This window comes from Rattus rattus, chromosome 2 (assembly GCF_011064425.1).
Source record: "Rattus rattus isolate New Zealand chromosome 2, Rrattus_CSIRO_v1, whole genome shotgun sequence".
NCBI classification, from domain to species: Eukaryota; Metazoa; Chordata; class Mammalia; order Rodentia; family Muridae; genus Rattus; species Rattus rattus.
The window spans coordinates 88,211,345-88,232,490 of record NC_046155.1 but is presented as its reverse complement, the minus strand read 5'-3'; the positions used below and the strand labels follow the sequence as shown (position 1 = coordinate 88,232,490).

At 44.4% G+C, this 21,146-nt stretch overlaps 2 protein-coding genes across 15 annotated transcripts in view; one reads left to right on the top strand and one right to left on the bottom strand.

Moving 5' to 3' along the window:
* The window catches only part of Arntl (aryl hydrocarbon receptor nuclear translocator like), a 64,896-nt gene extending 47,592 nt beyond the window's left edge, over nt 1–17,304 (top strand). For 4 of the 6 annotated variants that reach the window (XM_032892856.1, XM_032892855.1, XM_032892859.1 and 1 more), the window contains 9 exons: nt 102–251; nt 2,900–3,146; nt 4,826–4,932; nt 6,954–7,104; nt 7,926–8,014; nt 9,605–9,713; nt 12,194–12,287; nt 16,015–16,117; nt 16,636–17,304. In XM_032892856.1, the coding sequence (XP_032748747.1) occupies nt 102–251; nt 2,900–3,146; nt 4,826–4,932; nt 6,954–7,104; nt 7,926–8,014; nt 9,605–9,713; nt 12,194–12,287; nt 16,015–16,117; nt 16,636–16,796 (1,211 nt within the window). In that variant the 3' untranslated portion in view covers nt 16,797–17,304. The remainder of the gene's footprint in view (nt 1–101; nt 252–2,899; nt 3,147–4,825; nt 4,933–6,953; nt 7,105–7,925; nt 8,015–9,604; nt 9,714–12,193; nt 12,288–16,014; nt 16,118–16,635) is intronic. The other 2 variants (XM_032892857.1, XM_032892860.1) reach the window with 1 other exon arrangement.
* Nucleotides 17,305–18,382: 1,078 nt separating this feature from the next.
* Nucleotides 18,383–21,146, bottom strand: part of Btbd10 (BTB domain containing 10) — a 57,522-nt gene continuing 54,758 nt past the window's right edge. For all 9 annotated transcript variants that reach the window (XM_032892864.1, XM_032892863.1, XM_032892865.1 and 6 more), the window contains one exon: nt 18,383–19,489. In XM_032892864.1, coding sequence (XP_032748755.1) covers nt 19,179–19,489 — 311 coding nt within the window. In that variant the 3' untranslated portion in view covers nt 18,383–19,178. The remainder of the gene's footprint in view (nt 19,490–21,146) is intronic.

The window sequence follows — 21,146 nt, the reverse complement described above, 5'->3', positions numbered from 1 at the left end:
CTCCTTTCACCACGTTTTGTGTTGATTTGCAGCTGGACTTCTGGTTAAAACGGATATAACCCCTGGGCCCTCTCTTCACCACGTTTTGTGTTGATTTGCAGCTGGACTTCCGGTTAAAACGGATATAACCCCTGGGCCCTCCCGATTGTGCTCTGGAGCTCGGCGCTCTTTCTTCTGTAGGATGAAGTGCAACAGGCCTTCAGTAAAGGTGGAGGATAAGGACTTCGCCTCCACCTGTTCAAAGAAAAAAGGTACAGTTAACAGCCTTAAGAGAGGCTTACCAGGGGGCTCTTCACGAAGCTCCCCAGAGCGTCTGCTCCCTGGCCTGCAGCCCTGGCTGCCTCTCACCTTACAGCCTTCAGCAACCAGAGCGGGGAATGGGGAGCCCTGGAGCCCTGATGTGTTGCCATGGGGACAGATTTGTGAATAGGCTTTCTGTGTATAAATTCTGTTTATCCTGATGTGACTTGGGAAAAAAACACAGTCAGTCACAGTTCTGTCTCTCAAGTACCAACCCTTCTAGAATCCTCCTGGCCAATTTCCCTAGTGATCTCATGTGTTGAATGACTGTTCACGGTTCTTCTTGCAGAGTTCTCTCCCTGGCCCTTTGGCTTCCCCTTCTCTCTGCCCTGGGGCCACTCTCCTCTGTCCATATTAATGTGTCTATAGGTAATGTCACCCACAGGTCAACAGCTTCTAAGTTTACATTTCTACCTCAACTTTTCTTTTGAGCTCCAAGTACCTCCTTAGTAAGCCTCAGGGGCGTCTCCAGAGTGGCCACTTGGGCCCTAACATGTACCACCTGCTCATATCACTGAAGGATATTTATTTATGTCCAGGTATAACTAGAGATTTTTTAAAAAATTATTTATTTTCATTTTAAGTGTTTGTGTGCAATATCTGTGTTTAATGTGCTGCCATTAGATCCCCTAGAACTGACCTCACAGATATGGGTTAGGATACGGGCACCATATGGGTGCTCACAACCAAACCCAGCTCTCCTGCCAGAGCAGCAAGCACTTGAGTACTGAGTTGTTTCTCCAGTCATGGAACCAGACATTTTAGGACCAAAGCCTAGGCTCCAGCAGCTTCAACAAGCTAGGACAGGCCACGTGTCCCATTAGAGAGACAGGTGAAGATAGCAGAAAGATGTCTTCAATGTGGCCCCTTCCGAAGAGGAAGAGTCTGTCTGTTGGGGAACTGCCCTGTTCTTTAGGATGAAATAGAGGAATAATTGGAGCAAGGGTCAGGCCTCATTAGTTGTAGTCTGGGTGTGGTCTGGCTGAACACAGTCTCAGCTCAGTTTCTAAACATTGGGCCAAATCCATCCTTACTGTGATCTGAAGGCTTGGGACACAATCACTTCCAGGATGCGGTGTTGCCTGCATGGGTAACCACCTCATTTGGGGTACACTTTCCCCCTAGGATTCATTCTTCTGAAGTCCAGGGTGATGACAGGTGCAAGGCAATGATTTACCTCTGTGCCTTTGGTCAAAATAAAGGAGACAGCACAAACTGAAGGCAGAGAAGTCAGGCTGTCATCCTGCCTTGTTCCTGGTGTGCCTGGTGAAGGGCCCATGTCTTTCACTCAGCTAGAGCATCTTCCAAGAGCCTGTTTCACCTCTTGGAGCCAGCTACCCTCAACTCTCTCCAGGTCTGAGGAGGTCGACACTATGTACTGTCTGCTTTGCCACACTGCTGTGGTGTGGCCTTTTAACAATGAATCTTGTACTATCTGCTAAGCCCATTTGTTAGCAAGTAACTCAAGGCCTTTATAATCTGTCTCCCCTACCTTTCTTATCTCATGGCTTTTTTTTTTCTTTTGGTTGTGTTGTGTGTGTGTGTGTGTGTGTGTGTGTGTGTGTGTGTGTGTGTGTGTGTGTGTGTGAGAGAGAGAGAGAGAGAGAGAGAGAGAGAGAGAGAGAGAAAGAGACAGAGCCACAGAGAGACAGAGAGACAGAGACAGAAAGAAACAGGTGGGGATGTGTAAGAGAAAGAGAGAGACAGAGACAGGAAAACCCATGGTGTGTGTGTCTGTGTGTGTGTGTGTGTGAGAGAGAGAGAGAGAGAGAGAGAGAGAGAGAGCACACCTTGGTGTGTGTGTGTGTGTGTGTGTGTGTGTGTGTGTGTGTGTGTGTGTGTGGGTCAGAGGACAGTTTCCAGGAGTTGGTTCCCTCCTTCCACCTTACTTTGAGGTAGGGTCTTGTTCCTGGTCACAGCCTTGCATTCTGGCCTGTGAGCTTCTGTCTCCTCCCATCTTGATGTGGGAATGCTAGGATAGATGCCCCACAAGGCAAGTGTTTTTATCCAGTGAGCAGTCTCTGCATCTGTGCCTCTGTTCTCCATCCCACACCAGCCCTCCCTGTCCTCTGGCCTAGGAGAGGTGTCTTACTTAGGGTTTTAGTGCTGTGAACAGACACCATGACCAAGGCAACCGTGTCTCTTATAAGGACAACACTTAATTGGGGCTGGCTCACAGGTTCAGAGGGAGCATGGTAGCATAGAGGCAGGCATGGTGCAGGAGGAGCTGCACCATCTTCATCTGAAGGCTGCTAGCAGAATACTGGCTTCCAGGCAGCTACGATGAGGGTCTTAAACTCCACACCCACAGTGACACGCCTACTCCAAAATGGCAACACCTACTCAAACAGGGCCACACCTCCCAATAGTGCCAGTCCGAGGGCAGAGCATATACAAACCATCCCAGGAGTCTTCTCCCTGTGTGGTCCATTCCTCCCTGCTGTGCTTTATGCGATGCCTCTAGTGTATGGCTCTGCTAAACTATGTGACACGGGACCTCTCTCCCTGCCCCATTCACCGGGTGACACCTGAAGCGCGTGGAGACCGAGTCCCACTGCCAGCCCAGCACTGACACTCACCATGGGCTTTTGTTTTCCAGCAGATCGAAAGAGCTTCTGCACAATCCACAGCACAGGCTACTTGAAAAGCTGGCCACCCACAAAGATGGGGCTGGACGAAGACAGCGAGCCAGACAATGAGGGCTGTAATCTGAGCTGCCTCGTTGCAATCGGGCGGCTGCACTCACACATGGTTCCACAGCCAGTGAACGGGGAAATACGGGTGAAGTCTATGGAGTATGTGTCTCGACATGCAATAGATGGCAAATTTGTTTTTGTAGATCAGAGGTAAGACCCTGCATCTCACCTTTCAGCAATGCAGTAGAGCAGCGACTCTTAGCCTGTGGGGCTTGATCCCTTGGCAGGGGCGGTGGTGGGAGGGTGGGCCCAAACAACCATTTCATGGGTTGCATATCAGATATCCTATATATCAGATATTTACATCATGACTCATAACAGTAGCAAGATTACAGTTATGAAGTAGCAAGAAAATAATTTTATGGTTGGGGCCACCACTATGTGAGGAGCTATGTTAAAGGGCCTCACCATTAGGAAGTTCAAGAACCCCTGTAGCAGAGGATTTCAACCCTGAGCTGAGAAGCTGAGAAGACAAGGTGCTCAGCTGGCTTTTCTAAGAGAATATTCTGCTTGCCGGGCGTGTAGCTCGGTTGGGAGAATGCCTACCCCGTATGCATGAAGCTGGGATTCTGTTCCCAGCATCACATGTAGCCGATGTGGTAGTTCATGCCTTGAAGCCCAGCACTGGGGCGGTAGAAGCAGAAGGATCAGAAGTCCAAGGTCATTCTCACCTACATAGAGAGCTCAGGGCAGTGTTGGCTTACATACGACCTTGCCTTAAATAATGAAATGCATAATGATAATCTCTTCTAAAAATTGAGACACTTGACTGCAGGCCTCACCCACCCTGCCTCCGACTGCACATTTCTGCATAAAGCGAGGGCAGGGAGCATGGCCTCTGCTAAAAACCAGACTCATTAGGGTATCGTGGTAAATATAGAGATTTTTCTGAGTATTCATTGATAGTGATAGTCAAGTGGGTGATATGAAACTCAGTTAGGAAAGGAAACAGAAATATGGTCTACAGCTATGAAATGTTCCAGGGTCGTGTCGATGAATAGAATGTAAGACATGGAAACAGCTATCTAGACCTGAGATTTCAGTAAAGTTGGTCATGTTGGACTTGTCTGTGTATTTAAATTTGGATAGAATTAATTAAAATAAAAACTTGGGTTTCCCAGGGCACTAGCAGCCACACACTAACCACTCCATGTGGTTACCAGCACACAGACTGTGCTGCTGCAGAAGGCTACTGGGCTGAACTGTTTCTTGCCCAGACTCCCCATCTTATAGGTGAGGACTTGAGGTCTAGCCTACGAATCACCGCCTGCTTGACCCATAGCTAATTGGTGTTAGAGCTAGACTGTGAACCAAATGTCCCGAATTCACTGCTGCTGCTGTCTCTTAGAAATATCCACAGGCTAATAACTAGCTACTAGCGACAGCCACAGAATGCCAGCCTGAGTAGGCACTACTTTTTAAGGCTTTTGTGGTTTCACCTACAGGAGCCTCTAGGTGTTAGCTGTCCTGATATAAGCAAGCAGTGAAAAAAGGAGTTGCCCTGCCCTGGCATTTAGATTTCTATCTTACCTTTACCTGAATAATATGGTTGTCATTTAAAGACCTCCTGAAATTTGATTTCTGAGCGAAGCCCTTTATGTTGTCCTTGCTTTGTTTTGCTTTGTCTTTATAATTCTGATTCAAGTCTGGAAAACTCCATGGGGTGGTCACCCACATAGTTAGTCCAGTGAGAAGTACCTAGCTTTCTTGCCTCTTTTGACCTTGATCTCCTGGAGTCTGTGGTAGGGAGAAGGAGGCTGCTCACCCACAAGTCATCATTCTTCCTAGGAATGGCCTTTTCTTATCTAAAGGCACTTGTTTTCTCTCAGGGCGACGGCTATTTTGGCATATCTACCACAGGAACTTCTAGGTACATCGTGTTATGAGTATTTTCATCAAGATGATATAGGACACCTTGCGGAATGTCACAGGCAAGGTAAGCTTGAGCCATAGGAAGGGTCTGATGTTATAAAGTGTGTCTGATTGTTCTTCCAGAGAAAATTGCCCCTACTGTGTGGGACTCAGCCATCCCAGGACTCTTCAGGCTAAAACATGTGAGAGAAGAAAAGACTGTCCAGGAACCATTTGTCCCTTACAGATGCTCAGCCCCTACTCACTGCATGAGGGGTTTCTCTATAGAGGCCATGATTGCTTGTAGAGCTGTCTCTTGGTTAGGATTTACTCTGAACTTGAACAGAATTCTTATGTCCTGGACTGCTCTGATTTTCTTTCCATACCTGGCTGCACTGCCTCCTGTATTTTCCTTGACTCATGGAGTCTAGGTTTTATTTCTATCACTGCGACAAAATACCCTGACAAAAAGCCACTTTATTTCTGCTCACGATTTCAGGTTACAGTCCTAGAGGGAAGTCACAGTGGTAGGAGTGACAACTGGTCACATCATACCCACAGTCTAGGGCAAAGAGAAAGTGAATACATACGTGCTCACTGTTAGTTTGCTGTGCTTACCTAAAATTCTCCACTCTTACACAGTTCATGGTCCCACCTAGGGAATGGTGCTCCCCACAGTGGGCTATGTCTTTCATATAAGTTAACGTTATTAAGACAATACCGTATAGATGTGCCTGTAGGCCAGCTCAATATACCCCTCATTGAGATTCTTTTACCAAGCGATTCTTGGTTGTGTCAGGATGATGAAGTTGACCATCACAGATGTAATGGCCACATGTGCAGCCCCTCCCTTCATTGTTTTTTTACCAGAACTTATTCAGTTGCTGCAGGTTTTATTTATGAAGAGTCCCCATTTTCACACCCCGCACCCCGCCACCACTGCCTTGACTCTGGTTCAGGCACTTGTGCCTGTATGTCTCCTGCTTCTTCTCTTACCCTGGGTTCACCATTTTTAGTTATATCATTTATTGTTTAAAAAAAGATCAGGCCTGATAATATCATATCCCTGCTTAATGTACCAATATTTAGACTCACACCCAAACACTTCTGATAGGTACAAGATCCAAAATGTCCCACCTCAAATCTCCTGGCCCAGACCCAGTTCCTTGGTTTCACTCCCCAGATTTGTTCTGTCTGTGACCCTGTCACCTGTGCCTGCCTGCTGGTCCCTGTCATCCCTTAGCCTTTATGCGGTTCTTTCCTGCTCTTAGATAGTGTGTTCAAGTAGCCTTAGTCACATCCCTCCAGAGGGCAGGAGTCATACTCTGCCTCTTTTGTCTCTAATACTTGGGACTTGAAAAGTACTCATAATGCTTGTTTCTCAAAGGATGAGATTTGAACAGGCCTCTGTTGACTCAGATTTCCTAAACTGGCCAAGTACTAGTCTGTCCTTGGGCTTTGTGATAGGGAAGGAACATGGCTGGTGCTCATGTCACAGCTGACTCCAGTGTTCCTGAAAGCCTTCATTTTCATAGACTCTGGAAAGGTGTGACAGGTTGATAAATGCACCAAAAGGCTATGATTAGACCCTTGGAAGCCACCTGTCTGTGCATTCACGTGCTCCTTGACTTTCTTTTTTTTTTTTTTTTTTTTTTTAATTAACTTGAGTATTTCTTATGTACATTTCGAGTGTTATTCCCTTTCCCAATCACAGAAAGACATACATGGTATGCACTCATTGATAAGTGGCTATTAGCCCAAATGCTTGAATTACCCTAGATGCCTAGAACAAATGAAACTCAAGACGGATGATCAAAATGTGAATGCTTCACTCCTTCTTTAAAAGGGGAACAAGAATACCCTTGGCAGGGAAGAGAGAGGCAAAGATTAAAACAGAGACTGAAGGAACACCCATTCAGAGCCTGCCCACATGTGGCCCATACATATACAGCCACCCAATTAGACAAGATGGATGAAGCTCCTTGACTTTCTAAGTGTGATGGCTCGGGAGGTGAGCATGGCTAGGATCTGGGGTCAGGTGACCTATTTAACATAGTCACTGGTTTGAAGAAAGGACAATAGTTGTGTCTTTTTCTGCATTCTCAGTTTTACAGACAAGAGAAAAGATCACGACTAATTGCTATAAGTTTAAGATCAAAGATGGTTCCTTTATCACACTACGAAGTCGATGGTTCAGTTTCATGAACCCGTGGACCAAGGAAGTAGAATACATTGTCTCAACCAACACTGTTGTTTTGTGAGTATCTTCTGAGCTATATTCTTGCTTCAAAGGGGGGTGCCTTGGGATCCTTACCTGGGCATACAAAGGATAAGGGTAATAGGCAGCACCCACATTTTAATGTCACCTTACTAGTGCCTACTGATGGGAGGAAGACAGGAAGTGTTGTTAACCAAGGACTGGCATTGGCTGTCCTCCTACATGATCTGCACTAGCGAGACTTACTCCAGGAAACAGTCGGTTCTTGAAATCCTAACCCTAACCCCAATATGGGCGTCGGCTTATGCTGGTGGAGAGGGTTGTCAACCATCGGTGAAAGGCTTAGTTGCATAGATACTAGCTCTTTCTAGTCTTGGTTGAGGATGGACTGGTCTCCATGGCTATCCTGCTAGTACCCTAAGTCTTGGCAGGAATACTTTCTCAAAGGCTTCTGCCACCTGCTCAGTGACCAGGGTGGGAGGGAAGAGCCTTCTTTCACAAGGTCCTTTATACCGCCTTCACGCACCTATGGTTAGAAGCAGGCAGGGGCCTGGAGCTATTGGCAGGTAGGAGAAAAAGTGCTATAGCCCTGTGGGCAGGGAGGGGTACTGCTACAGTCATGTCTACTAAATTGTGTTGCACAGAAATTAGGGAGGCCCAGGCAAGCATTGAGTCCAAAGCCAGGATGCTGTCCATCATGTTAGAGAACACTGAGGAGACCTGTTCAAACACTCAGACACACACTTCATTTTCTGGCCTGTCCAGGTCCTGAGTGGACACCGGACTCCTTGGCCAAGGTGAAAGGTGCATGGTTCTGAGCAAGCCTGACTCATATTTCCTTCTTGCTGGGATATTCACAGAGCCAATGTCCTGGAAGGCGGGGACCCAACCTTCCCACAGCTCACAGCATCCCCCCACAGCATGGACAGCATGCTGCCCTCTGGAGAAGGTAACTATGTCCTGCTTGGGCATCGGGGCTTGCCTACAAGCTGCTGCTTATGACCAGCTACTCTCCCGTAGTGTTCAGGGTATCCTGTTGTCATGTTCTGTGGAGCAGACCTTGACATGATGTGCTGAGTCCCAGTCAGAACAGCACTGTCATGCTACTGGGATATTGGGAATACATGTGGCTCTCGCTGGGGCTCTGCACTCTCTCCCTTTTGACTCCTTGTTGACCACAGGCTGTGATTTGATCTTTGGTGACTCACTGGCTCCGGTGTTTAGGAGACAGGTGACTACTTGCATTGAGAATATTCTATATCCAGTGAGCTCCTTCCCTGTGGCTCAGCACTGATTCTTCTGTACCTGTCCTTCCTGGACTACTGTTGCTTGCATGGCTTCAGCCGACCCCTTCTACTTATGACTCCCACACCCACTCTCTGCTTTCCCAGACAGAACTGCAGATGCACTGAAATAAGGAATATCCCGAGCTTATCTTCTGTACTGCCTTCATCCAGTTGTAGAAGCCAGAATTATTGGTTCCTCCCATTCCTCTCTGTGCAGCTAAATACACCATTCTGTCCTTTTTGCCTCTTATGCTCACCCATTGCCTCTGCATTAGTCCCTAATTTTAATCTCACTCTCTCAGTTCCATGCTCCACTCCACACAACACACAGCATAACAACAGTCTGATTAGCATTGGACCATATAAGTGACAAATATCATTTTTCCTTCTGATGCCATAATCATTGTGATGTCTAGAGTAACACATTACCTTGTTTAGAGCCACAAATGCCACCTTTGTGGTCATCTATAGCACAGTAATCTAGGTTGGTAGCCTAGACCTACAGGCCATACCCTATAGCCTACAATTTATACCCTGTAGGCTATTATGTCTAGGTTTGATCGACATGACAAACTCATTTTTCATGCACATTTCAGGCTGCATCCCTGTGATTTAAGTGAAATGTAGCTGCAGCTTGTGCTCTGTGTGGTGGACTTTTAGTGGCCCATCTTGCAACCAGTACATTTTTTGTGCTAAGTCCCTTGGTCCTTATCTCCTTGTGGATCCTGTTTGATGTCACCAGTACAGCATGATCTGACGGCTGTGTCTTTGCCAGTTCCAAGCTCGATCACGCCCTAATCATATTCCATGACCACCCTGCAATAGACTTCTCTATCCTGCCCAAGTCCTCTTGCACAGTGGTCCTGTGCCTAGGGTGCTTTCCTGTCTTTGCCACCTATCAATCAAGCTAATTCAGACTCATCTTTTAAGAATACTCAGCTCAGGAAGCCTCCTCCTCCAAGAAGCCACACCTACTTGGATGAGTTGGGCATCCCATACTCATACTTTACCTGCTGAGCTCACACTTTGCTGTCTCGTCTCTAGCCCTGGCACAGGAAGGAAATTAACTGGTTCGTGTCAAAACTTTGCCTTTGGATGCTGAATAGAACCTCAAGCCTTCCCCTGCTAGAACTTTTTCTGACAATGTAGAACCTCAATGTTCTACTTCAAGTGGGTCAGGAGGTTTTCATCTAACACTTGATAGCATTTCTTGCTCCCTTTTCTCCTTTTCTACTCTGATTCCTTTCTTGTAGGTGGCCCAAAGAGGACTCATCCCACTGTTCCAGGCATTCCAGGGGGAACCAGAGCTGGAGCAGGAAAAATAGGTCGAATGATTGCCGAGGAAATCATGGAAATCCACAGGCAAGTAATCCCTGGGGCTGCCTCTCCACCCAGTTGGGGCTTAGCACTCCACACTCCCCCTCTCAGATGCTTCAGCATGTGGAGAGGCACTTTGGGTCATCACAGTTGGGTAGAGGTTGCTGCTTTTACCACACAGGACTATTCTGTTCCAGGACTGTTCTGTTCCTCTGGCCCAGTGAAAAATATAAACCATGCCTTAAATAAAGACGCTAGACCAAATAGGCCAGCGCTTAAGGACACTCTTGGGAAAGCCCAGTTCCTGAGACTTTGAATATATCCCAAGGAGCTTCCTAGTGAGGATGGATGTCCAGGAACATTACAGGCCTGTAGTAATCTGTGAGCAGCCAATGATTTGAGCCTTAACAAAAAACTTCTTCAGGCTATGTAGAGTTAGTAATAGAGGCCAAGCAGCTCAACTGTCAACAGAGGCAGTTTCTTGGGGGGGGGGTGTCCTTTCCACATGAAAGCAGAGCTTGGTAGTGCTTACTGGGGTTCAGTCCTGGGCCTGCATTCACCTGACTGTGTTTAGGAGAGACATCTAATCTTTGGTGTGCTGACTTAAGCCACAGAAGGGAAGTAGTTTGACTTTCCTAAGGACCCTGTTGGGATTGTGAAGGAAAAAACAACATAACATTTAATAAACACTCAGAAACTGTCCTTAATCATAGTCATTGTGAGGGAGGCAGATATTTATAAGTCCACCAGGATTTGGAAAATCAAGAAGGTGGTAACCAGATACTTAAAAATATAACTTTAATGGAACATAATGGTAAGGAAAGAGGTGTAGGATCCAGAAAGACCAATATTCTCTGCAGCCACTGACTTAGTCTATTCTCTGGTCAGCCAGAGGGGCTTTCTGTCCCATTCGGGTAAATTCTCCTCCAATCCACAGAGGTGGGTTTGGCTGCTTGACTCCACCTCTGGAGGGAGATGGGGAGATAGTATGATCAGCTTCAGACCAGCCACTCGTTTCTATGGAAAACCATTGGAACATGACATCAGAGCCCTTTATCAGAATGATTGTAAAATCCTTTAGAAGTATATTTTCTTTGTGATACTAGGAATTCACAGATTGGGGCGAGCCAGGGTTTTGAAGTTGGTCTCAGCTAAGGTTTACAGTAAAGGTAGGTGCTAAGAAGTCAGGACTGCTCAGTCTGAGCATGTGAATGATGCTCAGGGAATCTACCGGCCAGACTTCCTGTAAGAAGCAAGCACAGAGCTTTAAGGAGAGGGTTAAAGACTCCTAATACATAATCCCAAGAAGTTTGGACTATAAAGATTTTTCAAGATTCCTCATTGTAGGATACTGAGCAGGTATCCAAACTGCTGTGCTATGCTTTGTGGAAGCTCATGAGAATAGGGATAGATAAAGGTGGGTATGCTTCCTAACCCAGCTTTGTCCTGTAGAGAAACCAGCGTCTAGAACCAGTGCTAAGGTAATGAGGAATGGGGAAAAGGCCATTCCAGGATGGGGAGCCTGGGAAAGGTGGCTTCACAGGCCTCCATCCTGAGGAGACAGTGTTGGCTGAAACTTAGCAGTTTCAGGGTTTCTTGCCATCTGCATGTCTGGTGTACCTGACTTTGAGGAGTTTCTAGTCTGGGAGACAGAAAACTTTTCTCACAGTCAGTCAGTGCAGGCCAGGAGCCAATTCTTAGACGTAGAGACTGAGGCACAGTGGCTGGAAACAGGCTGTATTCATCCTGGAGGGGCTGAAGGCCTGCCTGGTGGTAACAGAGCTGCCTCCATACTCCACACTCAGGCTCCAGCTTGGATGCAAGCAAGGACTCTTGAAAGCACAATGAACACAAACTCTTGCTCCAAGCCACAGCTTCTCTCCCTAGGGTCGACACCTCATGGGTGTGGGAAGAGTTACAGTTCTGAGTCTCCTAATCTGCTGTAGTGGGATAGAATGAAGAAGTCCCAGATCCATCTTTAATCACTCACTCCCCGAGAAGGCTGCTACTGTTTACTGACTATAAGTTTCCTTTTTAGGTGTGCCTGAGCTACACTGTCCATTCCCAGGGACACTCATTTGTAAATGTTTGCTGGGAAGAGGACATACTTGCTCTCACCTCCAATTCATGGTAGCAAAAATGGTGGCTAAACTTCTGAGGTCCCCAGCTCACCTGTATTCTATGAAGAAATAAAGCTGGCCATTTAATATTAATTAGCCACACTCTAATCCAAACAAAGGCTTTGACAGTTACTGCTTTTGGAGTCTACCTTCCAGATCAGATACATGCAGAACAATCCAGCTTTGGAAATAAGGCTTTATTGGAACACAGCTGCACTTATGTATTATGTGTGACTGCTGTGACTGAGCCCTTATGGCTTACAGAACCAAGTTATTTGGCCCTACAGAACATTTGCCAGTCCCTACCTTAGCTCCTTATTCTCCCTATCCTCACTCCTTAGCATCTCTCCAGCCCCACCACCCGTCAAGGCCTTGTAACTAGTGTAACCAACTCTTCTCTAACAGGATAAGAGGGTCATCACCTTCCAGCTGTGGCTCCAGCCCACTGAACATCACAAGTACGCCTCCCCCTGATGCTTCCTCTCCAGGAGGCAAGAAGGTAAGCGTGATGGCTTAGACATCCTGAAAACACTAGAGGCTGAACTATAGAACTGCTGTGATTTCTGGTGTAAGTCAAGACGTTCTTTCCTCCTTGAAATGAGCATACTTGTATGTAGCTGGCACTTAGGGAGGCTTGCTGACTTGCTCAGGGGGTGTACTCCAGGTACATTTGGGAAGAACATTCTGAGGAAAGGGGGACTGTCACTCATTGAGGACACAGTTCAGACTTCCTGTGAGGGAAAGATTAGGAAGGACCTTACTGTCAGGAATTTCAAGTGAATGGATACCAATTAATAAAAGCAAAGCATTAGCCACATGCCAAGTCAAACCAGGCTTTGTAGCTGAACACTTGGAGAACTGTCACCATAATGTGTCCCTCTGATGTGATACAGCCTCAAGTACTTCACCAGTCACCAACCCTCACAAAGAGCTACCTAGAAGATGACACCGTAGAGATTTATAGAGGTTTGGAAAACACCTATTTTCCTCTTTACTAGAGAATTTACAAACCTACGTAAATTATACTAATTGTAAGTTAAAAATCTATTAAAATAGCCCCCAGGATCAGGACCACACAAAGGACTTTGCACATGAAATCTTCCTTCCCCTATGCCCTGGACACATACAGAGACAACCAGGAATGAAATCAGGTGTGATTCTCGCAAGAGACAAATACCAGAAGCGAAGTAGGGCTTTTCTGAACTGGGCTCCTTACAGGCCCAGGTTAACCAGGTCTGGCGCTGTCAGGGTGGGGGAGAGGAGAGGAGGAAGGGCAACTGATTCTGCTTGAGTCTTCAGCACACTTGTTTAAAAAGGGTTTTGATCCCTCCAGGAAACTGAAAAGCCCTCCCATTGTGGGCAAGAGCACTGTCATAGCAAGTGTGAAGCCTGGCTTCGCTGTGTGCTAGTTATGCCATTGCTCACACCTTCCAAGCTCCTTACAGCGGAACTGACACGGGGAGGATAGCAGTGGTCTGTCCCTCAAGTTCTATTGTACGACAATGAATGTGGAACTGCCTGGCTCTTGGGAATGATTAAGAAAATAGCATCAGTAATGTGACCTGCAATCCCACCTCCTTAATTCACCTTTCAGGGCAGCTGGCTTTTGGTATGTTCTGTGCTTATCCCCAGGACAATTATCATTTATATGTATATATGCAAAATCCAAGCTCTCCTGAATTTTTAACAATCCAGGTCTTCTGATGAACAGCAACTACCACACCCTGTATCATATAGCTTGAAGTGTTTTTGAGGTGTTTATGAAAAAAATTTTCCTCTTTCACTGGCTTTTAAAAATGGGTCTGTAATAAAAATGGAATCTATTTTGTAAAAGTTCCTGGCAACCGGACTCAAGAGAAAGCATGATTGAGTTAAAAATAACTGCAGCATTAAATGGCTCAGCAAAGCAGGGCAAAGGTGGACAGACCTTCAGTCTATTTGCCTTGTTGTTTAGCCGGAAGTTGTTTCCTGCAGATCAAGCTGAAAAGGGGAGACTGGAAGCCTCCATGGATCCCTGGGGGACTTAGGACATGCAGGCTCATCAAGCCAAGTTCAGTTAAGCAGAATCTTACAGACGTCACCTTTTGAGAGAATCTCAATACCCTCTCAAGGATTTGCCCAGTCAAAGCTATTTTTATAACAATGTTAAAATTACCCATTGTTTTCAGTCTGTTTGTTTGCACTGAGAAGCATAAAAACCCATGTCACCAAACTCTTAAATATCATTGTATTCTTCCCTACCACACACAGTAAGATGTAAGCCAGCTTAGCAGTGTCTTTATGAAACATTCGAGATGACTAAGGCCTGGAGAGATGGCTCCGCTGTTAAGAGCACTAGCTGCTCTTACAGAGGACCCAGGTCCCATTTCTAACGCCCACATGGCTGCTCACAAGTCTGGGATTCCAGTTCCAGGGGATCTGACACCCTCTTTTGGCCTCCATGGGCACTGTACACAATATATTTAACATATATTTATATACAAGCAAAACACTCATAAAAATTGAAATGCAAAGACTTAAAATGAAAAACAATGGAGCTTTACTGCATACCTACCATGGCAGTTGCTTCAAGAAGCATACTTGTGTGGTTCTATCACAAGCTAAAACGGTTGCTCCTTTCCATATATTTGCCACTTCAAGGAAAAAGTGGCAGTGATAAAATTTGAGCTTTCGGTCAAGACTGGGAATTTTAGAAAGCTTGTATCTGCTGTGTGGAGCTCAATCATTTTCTCAAATCTATACGATGGCAGGTGACGATAGCTTCACGTTAACTTGAAAGGTCTGCTTCTAAGTCAGCAGTTTCAACCTTCCTAATGCTGCGACCCTTATGTTGTGGTGACCCTCAACCATCAAGCTATTTTTGTTACTACGTCATAACTGTAGTTTTGCTGTTACAGGTTGTAAATATTTACTATGCAACCTATGAAAGGGTCATTTGACCCCCAAGGGGTGGTGCCCAAGGTTGAGAAAGGCTGCTATAAATGGTCAATACAGGATTATTTCAAAGTCACCCAAGATCAAGCCATTCCAAGTGAACTAATATCCTTTAAGTGATCAGTGTAGACTATTTCAAAATCACCAAAGGGATAACTTTTCTGAATGCCAAGATATACCCATGGATTTTTCACATAACAGGCACTCAACAGGATTCCACACTATAATAAACATTTATGAGACATATACTTAAGTGCTGAGGCACCATCAAAGAATGTTAAAATTGGTGAAAGTCGAGACTTCATATAACCACTTATCTGCTGGGGGCTAAAATTTTCTTCAAACATTCAAACTACATTTACACAGACTGAATAGAACAGGTGGGAGAACCTAGCTGAACTCTCTTAACATTTGCAATGTTATAAAACATTAACATACTTCTAAAAATTTCTTGTAACAGGTGATTTTTCACTAAAATATTTATTCGTTAATACATAATCTATATTTCAAAAATCATGTTATTTATATGAACGTACCCTACCTAAAACATTGGGGGGGAGGGTGATTTAATCATCTTTACTATTGTACAGGGACCCCCATCCTGCAAAACTGAACTGTAAAGAACTGAGTTGCAGTGCCATCTGCTGGCAAGGTTCTGGTTTCTGAAACCCGGCAGCCACTATTTCCTTACCCTGTCTAAATACCTCAGCCCAGGGCAGGGAAGCTTGGCGGTCCAGGTTGGGGTGTTGCTGGTGGGAGTTGGGAGTGGGGTTTTAAGACAGATTTCTCCTACAGAGGAACAATAGCAAAGATCACATCTTAGGAAGAGAAAACCAGAGGCTACTTAATTTAGTGCCTCTGGTACACCTGATGATCAAAGGTTTACTTCATGTTTTCTTGTCCTAGTTGTTTCTCTTCACAAATTGTTACTGACCCCAACTACTTCAGCAGCTATCTGTTGCCATGGGCCACTCCCTCCCTTACAGGGCAATCTGGGCTCACTGATGTTTAAGCCTTGGCTTTAAGTACAGGGGCAGTGTGATCCTAGAGAGCTGATTTACCCAGCCTTTGTTAGCTTCATGTAGAGAAAATAGTTTATAGGGGACAGGCTGTTCCCCCTCATCACGACTGTTCAAACAGGGCCTTGTTTGATAGGAGGAAAAAATAGGAAACTGAACCCATTTTAAGTCCCTTCACTCAATACTTCATCCTCTTAGTAACATTGCATGATAGTAATTATAGTGGGATTACTATTTGAGTGGGAAACTTCATTTTTTCTCTTTTATCTGCAGATTCTAAATGGAGGGACTCCAGACATTCCTTCCGCTGGCCTACTACCAGGGCAGGCTCAGGAGACCCCAGGCTATCCCTACTCTGATAGTTCGTCTATTCTTGGTAAGTTGTCATCATCATTCACCTCCGTGAGTGATGAGTTTGCCAAACACCAGCTACAGAGTGGGCTTAAGGCCTGGTTACGTACCGCAGTGGTCCACATGCCTCTACAGCGATCCAGACAGGTTTTCTCCTGCATGGTGCAGTCTTTCAGAGGGAAGCCCATGCAGCTCAGGGGTGTTGAGTCACCCAGTGACTTCCAGCCCATCCAGCCTCCTCTCAGTCTGCTTTCCCACCTCTCCTTTTCTGGTTGGCATCACTTTTACAACCAACTGTTGACTAACTCGTTGCCAAAGGACTAAAATGGACTTGACTCAAATTATTACTGAATTTTAAGGATTTCTTTGTGTTAATTTTAGATGTTCTTCTGAAAGGCAGTAACAATGAAAAGTTATGGCAACAGAATCCCCCAAATAACCCCTTACTTTTGTTAAATGTAACTTCCTTACCAGTGTGTCGAGAAGTTGCTTTCCAAGTCTAAGTGTGTAATTTTTACTGACAAGCCTTCCTTCCCTCCACAGGTGAGAACCCCCACATAGGCATCGACATGATAGACAACGACCAAGGATCAAGCAGCCCCAGTAACGACGAGGCAGCAATGGCTGTCATCATGAGCCTCTTGGAAGCAGATGCGGGGCTGGGTGGTCCCGTTGACTTTAGTGACTTGCCATGGCCGCTGTAGACACTACATTTTGCTTTGGCAACAGCTACAGTATCAAAGTGCATTACTGGTGAAGTTTTACAGTCTGTGAAGCTTACTGGATAGGGAGAGAACAGCTTTTATGTACTGACTCCATAAAAGCCATCTCAGAGCCATTGAGACAAGTCAATCTACCATGTGTAACTTCAGACAAAGTGGAACTAAGCCTGCTCCAGTGTTTCCTCATCATTGAGTTTGGGCTAGCTGTGGATAGCTTGCATTAATTGTATATTTTGGATTTTGTTTGTGTTGAATTTTTTAATCATTGTGCACAGAAGCATCATTGGTAGCTTTTATATGCAAAATGGTCATTTCAGATGTATGGTGTTTTTACACTACAAAGAAGTCCCCCATGTGGATATTTCTTATACTAATTGTATCATAAAGCTGTTTATTCTTCCTTGTAAGAATCCTTTACTATAAATATGGGTTAAAGTATAATGTATTAGACAGTTAAATATTTTTAATAAATGTTTCCCTTGTTCTATAATTACTGTTCCCATTTGATAATTAGGGAGAAAATCTTCATATGCTACAGGACTGGTTCATCCATTTCAATGATGGTCTAAACACATTCCTGCTCTTACAATAACTTCTCCCATGCTACCAGCTTAGACATATTATAAAAATAGTTCATTTCCAAATTGTAGCCATCTTAACTTATATGAAAACAAAGACATTAACTCTAATTTTCAATGCTTTGATTTCAAGTTCAAGATTACAAGCTGGCTTCTCTAGATCTGCAGTTGTACGGTGCTGCGACATAAGCAACATCTACCCTCTTTCTATGGTCCATTGACAAATTGAGATGTGATTCCAACGAACTAAAGTTCACTCTGGAAACTAATAGGTTTACTGGGCTTCGATATAGAACATAGGTGAGAGGTTCCCTATCAGGGTGCTCCTACTACAAAGGCCACACTAGAAAGCCTTTACCCAGCTGAGAAAATGGGTTTCCCATAGGCATCCGGATGGAGCTGTAACCCATTTCCTAATCTTCCCCAGCTTTATATACTCTTCCCGAGGCCAAATCCAGTTAAGGGCAGTTGTATATAAGTGGAGGTGGGAATAGACACTCAGGTGAGGAGGGTCTTCTGATTTTATATATAAACAGTAAAAAGCATAGTTAGGATGACCTTTTGCACAGGCACAGCTGAACACTCCAAGCAGGCAATTCTGTGGCTCTGAGGACAGTCCTGGACTATTTGTATGGCTACACAAAGTTAAGTGATCTAAGACCTGAAGCACTAAAAATATTAATGATTCTTTGTTGCAAACCATCAAATATTTAAACAGTTTGCTGAATAGAGTAGCACAGACTGATGGAAAGAATACTGAATTAAGAATTAGAAACTAGCCCTGAAAGTTAGGGTTCCTAAACACATGTGTCATTCCATTTTCATATCCTAAAAATTTTGATCAACTGCTTTGAATTTATAGTGCTTTCCTGAATTATAGGAAATTTAAGTGCCTCTTACAAATATACCAAAGTGCTTTTAAAGCTATCATTTGATTTCTAGTTTTATGTAACATACATGACACAGAATCTAGCCAAGGTGTTCATAAAGTTGGTCAGAAACATTAAAACAATGAAATTTTATTTTGATGAAAAACTCGAGTTTACAATCATTTAGTAAATGAAGAGCAAACAGTTCGTTTTCCTATCCCATAACTCTTAAGAAAAAAAGCATTAGTAAATAAATATATGAACGGATTAAGGATAAGGCAGACTGGACAGTAAACCACCTCTTGACGTTCACCCTCCCTGCATGTGACTCACTCTAAAAGGGCTGCAGGGCTCTGGAGATGAGTGAACCAATACTATAAGCATCAAAGTTCATCCTAATTGTTTAAATAAACCCAAGATAAATATGTTTTTGCTTGTTGTGGGCCAACTATACATACTGTGCTGAGGAGTACTCTGATAGAAGCACTTACGTTATGCTGTGCATCACAGCTCTAAAATGGCTTCAGCAGCTCCATTTAACCACCATCTATAAAGTGCAACTCTGTAATATTCTGCATCTTACCTGGGGCATGAGGGTCAATCTACACTGAAAGTACCCCAGCTGCCAAATTCCCACTTCTGAGAAGACCTAGATGTGTGAAAAAGGACTGTCCCCATACAAAGAACCAATTTCACAAACCTACTGGTAAACAAATACATTTATAGAACTGGAACCAGGATGCTAAAGTTGTACTCGTTAAAAAACCATTCAGCTACCTTTGGTCTTTAAAAAAGCCTACACTGCAGTATCCTAAACGTGTGCATCTCACAATGAAGAAAAGTGGCTTCGCAGTGCAGAATGAGGAGTACGACGTCACTGTGGAGAGTAGCATGCTATGGTTTCAGGAACATCAGCATCACAGCATTGGATTCTGTGCGTCAGGATCGAGGTCATTGCTGCCCGAGGCAGGGTGGCTGGGAAGGCTATCCAGCTCATCCACCTGGGGAGTGGGGTGCATGACTACCAGCTGGTCCTGGGGAATGTCTGCAGCAGCTGCTGCCAGGTTGGTGATAGATTTGCTCTTTACACACTGGAAGTCTACGTGCCGGCTCTTTCCTTCCTCCTTCTCCCAGGACATTCGAATGAAGGGTCTTTGGACATAGTTGTAAATGACTTCTGGACGGCCCCCTGGCCTTTTCTTTACTTTTTCTTTGTAGGTAGGGTAGCCTGGAGGAAAGAAAGGAATTTTAAAAAGGGACACACAACTTCTCATTCAAGTCAGCTGTTGAGAGCTTTTCAGCTACTCAGTACTCAACTCCCACAAAACACTTTTAAAGTGGGACCGCGGAGGGTAGGTCTCCACACACTGGTGTGTAATCTGCAGTGGATCTGAGCTTTATCTGTGCGCTAGCAACACTCACTGCTCTCCTCAGGTGTGACTGAGCCTAAAGGCCTGCAATTTCTGGCTCCATTAGCCTTCCAGTTTCCGTAAGCTTAGTCTTGTCTTTACATGGTTCTAGAATTTTTGTTAAATAACAAAGAATAATCTGCTCTCCAGCAGGTTATTAAATTCCGCAGCTTGCTCAGCAAGTGTAAGGGCGATATTTTAATCTCTTCCACCATTTTATTCTGACTATCTCAACAGTGAATTAAACTTGTATCTATAACCTTTTTTTGAATCATAGTCACTAAAAAGTAATAACTCATAAAAACAACCCAAAGTTTCAGAAAACTTTCAATTATTGATTAGTAAAGAGATTTCTCCAAACACATAAAGTTCTTGGAAAATACTATATACAAGTCTTTTCCCTCCATTCTATCAGTAAGAACTAAACTAGAGATAAGTAAACTTTTCTGTAACAGGCTACAGTATGTATTTCCATCTTGTAAATGATATGGTTTCTACTGAACCTATCCAACTTTAGTTGGTGAAATCAGTCACAGAGAACAAAGAAATGACTCCAATAAAGCTTTAAAAAAAAAAAAAAGGCAATAAATTGGATTTGGTCTGTATCATCAAACGGGTATCAGAGAACCAGAAAGGCCTCAGACAGTAGATGATCAGTTTGTACTGTCTAAGGGTGTGTGTAGTCTATGTGTGAGGGAGCCTGGAGGGGTTTTGGTAAACAAAGCCAAAGGCTTTCTGAAGATCTAGAGAAGGCTTCTTTATCTTATACCTCCAGTCTTCAACCATTAGAGGGTGCAGGAGGTGAGAAGGATTATTTAGATTCCCTTGTTCTCGATCCTTCCTAGACCTTTTTAGAAGTCTCAGTTTTCTATGTGACTATATTCCCATCTGACACACAGATCATCTCTACCCAAACAGAATCACAATGCATGCTTGCTTTAAAACTGCTAATAATTTTTTTTATGCTTCAAGGAGAAGGATATGTATGCCGTAAGTTTTAAAACCTGGTTCTAACTGACTCAATCTCAACTACCTTTATTCTATATTTCCTCTCATACTAAAATAGACTGGTTACAACAAACTTCAGTTCTTCCTGAATATGCTTTTGTGTTTTTTGCCCAATTGCTCTAGAATTGGAATTCCCCCCAGGAACGTCTGTGATTCCAATATTTTTCCACCCTTGGCAGAATATTAGGAGTCTACACAGAGTTAATCATTTGCTGCTTATCCTCCAAAGCACTCATGTTATTACAGTACCAGCAACACTAATCAGTAATTACCTTTGTGTTATGCCTGACTCCCACCTAAGCAGAGTTCTTACATGGCAAAGCCAGCATCTGCACCTCAATCTCCCAAGCCTAATATGCTGTAGGCATTGACCCAACATAGAGCATACACTGAATGAACTACCAGAACACAACAGTGACAGTCTTTGTCCATATATCTTTTTCTTTCTGCTCTATGAGAGAGAGAGAG